Here is a 6,068-nt window from a genome sequence, read left to right as displayed (position 1 = left end):
AAAAACACATTTCACAGATTTCTTCATATTCAGAGGGAACAAAAGACAGAACAGCAGCACCATTGTAACAAGGATGAAGGTCCCACTCACCAAGGTGGGATATATCCTCCAGAACACAAACCTATTACCACCCATATGAATATTCATAACCCAAGCCTACTTTGTATCCTCATGCCAATGCCAGAGGTACCAGTGCCACCAATTGACAGAATGGAGAACAGACAGGGAGGCAGAACTTCCAAGGAACTGAGCAAAGCCAGACTAGGAACTGACCAAGCAGTCTAAATTTGATGAGACACCCCCTGGTGGTTACATTTGTTTTTGGGGGGAGATTGTTGACTTTTTTCAGCTGTTTGTGACCTTTTCAGCTACCTGGACAAACACCTTCTTAGCCCCGCCCTCTGCAGGAAATTGCCTGACCAGACAAACTGGTTTTGGAATACAACCAAGTCTGATGTTCATTTGTCTTTTTTGCTGTTGGCCATGGCATCTGAATATCTGAGAGCTGAGCTGGATTGTTCCATCTGCCTGAACATTTATATGGATCCCATCATGTTGAAATGTGGGCACAATTTCTGCCTGGTCTGCATTGACTGTGTCTTTGATACACAGGAGGAGAATGGAGGTTATTGCTGCCCTCAGTGCAGGGAAGAGTTCCAGGAGCGACCCCCGCTGCAAAGAAATAGAACTCTGCGTAATATAACTCAGCATTTCCTGTCTGCTCCTCCAGATCCAGAGAAGACCGGCATCTCCTGTACTTACTGTATTCACACCTCTGTACCTGCTGTGAAGTCCTGTCTGCTATGTGAGGCTTCTCTATGTGAAAACCATCTGAGAGTCCACAGTAAGTCACCAGTACATGTCTTGTGTGACCCCACCACCACCACGGAGAAGATGAAATGCTCCGTCCATAAGAAGATCCTGGAGTATTGCTGCACCGAGGACACCGCCTGTATCTGCATCTCCTGCAGTTTAACTGGAGAACAAACTGGCAAAGCAGATGGTGAAACCAGGAGAGTCACTGCCCTGTTCCAAGATCTCAGGAGACATCTGGAAGACCTGGAGAAGAGAATTTTGAGTGAGATTGCTGTGCAAGCAGAGTGGATCTTAAGCCCAGTCAACGATTTGATCCAGCAGTTGGAATTAAAGATGGAGGAGCTGTCCAAGAAGATACTTCCATTAAAGGAACTGTGTGCCATGACAGATCCATTGACCATCCTACAGGAATCGGACACAGGTGACTTGTATGATACAGGGGATGGAGATGAGGAGGACACAGAGAGACATGATGAACTGCTCTATGATGGGGGGGATCTGGATTTGTCCTGGGTCTCAGATATGCTCCGCACTGGTTTATCAGATATAATCACTGGTGTCATTGGGGGGATCTATTTTCAGAAAGCTGTAGATATGGTTTTGGATGAGGACATAGCTTCTAATTTTGCATGCATCTCCAATGATAAGAAGACTCTGTCCTGGTCAGGTGCGTTTCAGTATCGCCCAGAGACTGAGGAAAGATTTACAGATAATTTTCAAGTTTTAGGCAATCAGAGTTTCTCTTCAGGGCGACATTATTGGGAAGTAGATGTCCAGAGATCCAATAACTGGATTATTGGGATGTGTTATGACTGTATAGACAGGGAGGGGGATGACTCCTTGATTGGATGTAATGACGTGTCCTGGGGTTTGGACAGGAGGGGTAAAAAGTATAAAGCTGTGCATGACTATACTGTGACCGAACTCCCTGATGATATTCCTGGTAGCCGAGTCCGGGTATATCTGGATTATGAGGCTGGGCAGATCTCCTTCTATATGTGTGACCCCATCCGCCACCTCCACACCTTCACAGCCTACTTCACCGAGCCCCTCTATCCTGTGTTGGGTGTATGGCATTCATCTATTTCATTATCTTGAAGGGAGATGGGATAAATCTGCCACTGATGATATTATTTTAAAATATTGTAAAATTTTGCCAGATATTTTGCCATCTTTCTCCCTGATTGATCACAGTTATTGGCTGCAACCACCTTTCCTCTACCCTGGTGCCAACTAACCCATATAGCTCTGCCCAATGGGAACTGCTGTTGCTACTGACACCATGCCGAGCAGTTGGCCCTTTTGCTCCCTTCCAACCCATAAGCCTTACAGGTGATACAATTTTGTGGTCGAACATCATGTCAGTGATGATGGCAATCAATGTCCTTCACCATTTCACCTCTCCACCCTATATACGCCCCTCCCATGGAGAGCAAATGTTACATTTTTACTAGGGACTGGTTAATTTAGTCCATAATTACATTATTATAGTACAGTATTAAAACAAAGGTTTTTTTTGTTTGGTGGGGGGGGGGGATATTGTATTGTACAAATGATTTTATGTTTTAATGCAATCCATAGACTAAAAAATATTGCTACAGTAAATAAGGATACAATTTTTTTTCCCTAAAATTGTTATACATCCTATCTGATTGATGTTAATAAACAATATTACTTTGCATCTCTCTGTCTCCCGTCTGATTGATGTTTAGAAACAATGTTACTGTGTATCTCTCTATGGCCCCTTTCACATTGGCGGACCAATAGGGTCCACCGGCCCATTTTTCAGGAGGACCCGTTTAAACCATCCATTGTTCTCTATGGGGAGGTGCATGTAAATGGACGTATCTGTTTACACCCACCTGCATCACAACCAATCTGCTAAGAATAGACAGGTGGGTGATCCATTCTCCATCCTTCTAGAGGATCAGATGATAGTCGGATGTAAATGGACAGGCGGTCCATTTATATCCAACCATCCCATAGAGAACAGTGGGCTGTGTTAGACTGTGTCATCCATCTACTCAGCAGGGATCAGCAGACAGATTCCCAGCTGACCATGCTGACAGGGCCCTAGGCCCCTAGAGTTACTTTGTGTCTCTCTAGCTCCCACGTGATCAATGTTTATGAACAATGTTTTGTATTTTATTTGCACTGTTTCTGATAAAGCTTCTACAGAACTTCTGGTTGAACTTGATGGACCAGTGTCTGTATTCAAACTTACCAACTACGTAACTTCCACCTAACTCCCCATATGACTGTCCTATGGACCACCAGCCAGGTAACCTTCCTCCTACAGGATCAGTCTACCTTTGTTTGGACCTCAGACTCAAGCTATGGTATCTTTCATTCACAAGAATCTAGGGGAGGGTTTCACTCCCCCCATCCTCTTCTTGATTTCTCTTTGGACAAAACCTTACAGGTCTATGTAGACCATAGTGGCCAGAATAAGATCACCATTCCCCAAAAGAAATCCAATTCTTCTTATTTCAGAACTCCTCTGCCTGATCCAGGAGGCATAGATATTGGCCAAGCTAGATACAGTATTCAGGTGGCTTACAACCTGGTATGTATTTGTGAAGGCAATAAGAGGAAGCCAGCATTCAGCACACGTGAGGGACATCCCTAGTACCTGGCATGTAATGCACCAGCCACCATCCAGGAATTTATTAATGACATTCTTCTTCAGTTCCTTGGTCAGGTTATCCTAGTCTACCTGGAAGATATCGTAATCTATTCCTCCTCCCTAGATAAACACTGCAATCATGTCTGTTGTGCAATCATCTACCGTTGTAGAGCCCAGCCATACCCCCCCCTTATGTATTATACATGGAGATCATATCCCCCCTTATGTATTATACATGGTGATCATATCCCCCCTTATGTATTATACATGGTGATCATACCCCCCCTTATGTATTATACATGGAGATCCTATACCCCTTATGTATTATACATGGAGATCATATCCCCCCTTATGTATTATACATGGTGATCATATCCCCCCTTATGTATTATACATGGAGATCATATCCCCCCTTATGTATTATACATGGAGATCATATCCCCCTTATGTATTATACATGGTGATCATATCCCCCCTTATGTATTATACATGGAGATCATATCCCCCCTTATGTATTATACATGGAGATCACGATGATGTGTCTGTGGTAAATGTGGAATTAGGCTCGACACCTGTTGTTGTTTTTTGGGGGGGGGTTTGTTGTCCCTTTTGTCCTTGCCAACCTGGCCTCTGCCTCAAGGGCTGCCCCTGTCGCTACCACATTTTAGTGGGCTATTAGTCTAGGACATTGATGGTGAACCTTTTAGAGGCTGAATGTCCAAAGTGCAACCCAAAACCCACTTATTTATCTTAAAGTGCCAACACAGCAATCATTCCTGAATACTGAGGTTTTAGATTAGAAAAAACGACTCATACATTAATATCTTTTGTCTTAAAAGAAAAACACATTAACAGAGCTTTGTTCCACAATGTTCCACTGACCACCAACACAAGGGAGCGAAGTTCTGCTGACCACCAGCACAAGGGGACAAAGTTCAACTGACCACCAGAACAAGGGGGCAAAGTTCCACTGACCATCAGCACAAGGGGGCAAAGTTCCACTGACCACCAGAACAGAGGGGAAAAGCTATATTGATGCCCAGTACAGAGGGGGCAAGATTCCTGTAAAATCAGCACAGAAGAGCAATGTTCCACTAACCACCAGCACAAGGGGGCAAGGTTCAACTGACCACCAGCACAGGGGGGCAAAGTTCCACTGACCACCAGCACAGAGGAGCAAAGTTCCACTGACCACCAGCGCAGAGGGGCAAAGTTCCACTGACCACCAGAACAGAGGGGAAAAGTTCCACCGACGCCCAGTACAGAGGGGGCAAGATTCCTGTAACACCAGCGCAGAGAGGCAAAGTTCATGCTAATCACCCCGTGTACCAGGATCACTGATATGACAGTATATCTGGCCCTAAAGTCCACATGGAAGAAAGATACATTGTAACAATATTCTTCCCAAATATATTGGCATGTATTGGAAATGCCACAATTAAGCGTTCCGTATCTGCCACCCCTCTCTGCCAATCACTCCACTGGCCTTCATTCAGTGTCCTCCACCCCTCTCTGCCAATCACTCCACTGGCCTTCATTCAGTGTCCTCCACCCCTGTCTGCCAATCACTCCACTGGCCTCCATTCAATGTCCTCCACCCCTCTCTGCCAATCCCTCCACTGGCCTCCATTCAGTGTCCTCCACCCCTCTCTGCCAATCCCTCCACTGGCTTCCACTCAGTGTCCTCCACCCCTCTCTGCCAATCCCTCCATCTGGCCTCCACTCAGTGTCCTCCACCCCTCTATGCCAATCCCTCAATTGATCTTTACTCAGTGTCCTCCACCCCTCTCTGCCAATCCCTCCACTAGCCTCCATTCAGCGTCCTCCTCCCCTCTCTGCCAATCCCTCCTCTGGCCTCCATTCAGTGTCCTCCACCCCTCTCTGCCAATCCCTCCACTGGCCTCCATATAGTGTCCTCCATCCCTCTCTGCCAATCCCTCCACTGGCCTCCATTTAGTGTCCTCCAGCCCTCTCTGACAATCCCTCCACTGGCCTCCATTCAGTGTTTTCCACCCCTCTATGTCAATCCTTCCATTGATCTTTACACAGTGTCCCCCATCCCTCTCTACCATTCCCTCCACTAGCCTCCATTCAGTGTCCTCCATCCCTCTCTGCCAATCCCTCCACTGGCCTCCATTCAGTGTCCTCCAACCCTCTCTGCCAATCCCTCCACTGGCCTCCATTCAGTGTCCTCCAGCCCTCTCTGCCAATCCCTCCACTGGCTTCCACTCAGTTTCCTCCACCCCTCTCTGCCAATCCCTCCATCTGGCCTCCACTCAGTGTCCTGCATCCCTCTCTGCCAATCCCTCCATCTGGCCTCCACTCAGTGTCCTGCATCCCTCTCTGCCAATCCCTCCACTGGCCTCCACTCAGTGTCCTCCACCCCTCTATGCCAATCCCTCCATTGATCTTTACTCAGTGTCCTCCATCCCTCTCTGCCAATCCCTCCACTAGCCTCCATTCAGTGTCCTCCTCCCCTCTCTGCCAATCCCTCCTCTGGCCTCCATTCAGTGTCCTCCACCCCTCTCTGCCAATCCCTCCACTGGCCTCCATTCAGTGTCCCCCACCCCTCTCTGCCAATTTCTCCACTGGCCTCCATTTAGTGTCCTCCAGCCCTCTCTGCCAA

General features: G+C 47.0%; 1 protein-coding gene across 1 annotated transcript; it reads left to right on the top strand.

Moving 5' to 3' along the window:
• Positions 1–477: 477 nt before the first annotated feature.
• LOC149438536 (nuclear factor 7, ovary-like) lies at positions 478–2,497 on the top strand. Its single transcript, XM_089659667.1, has one exon. It carries the CDS (start codon positions 484–486, stop codon positions 1,912–1,914), a length of 1,431 nt encoding a protein of 476 aa, XP_089515793.1. The 5' UTR covers positions 478–483; the 3' UTR covers positions 1,915–2,497.
• The last annotated feature ends 3,571 nt before the right edge of the window (positions 2,498–6,068 follow it).

The sequence above is a fragment of the Staurois parvus genome, unplaced genomic scaffold (assembly GCF_062004578.1).
Source record: "Staurois parvus isolate SC_StPar_1 unplaced genomic scaffold, SC_StPar_1.0 ptg001181l, whole genome shotgun sequence".
In the NCBI taxonomy this organism is placed as follows: Eukaryota; Metazoa; Chordata; class Amphibia; order Anura; family Ranidae; genus Staurois; species Staurois parvus.
The sequence above is the reverse complement of the archived record's forward strand: the minus strand, read 5'-3'. Positions and strand labels throughout refer to the sequence as shown.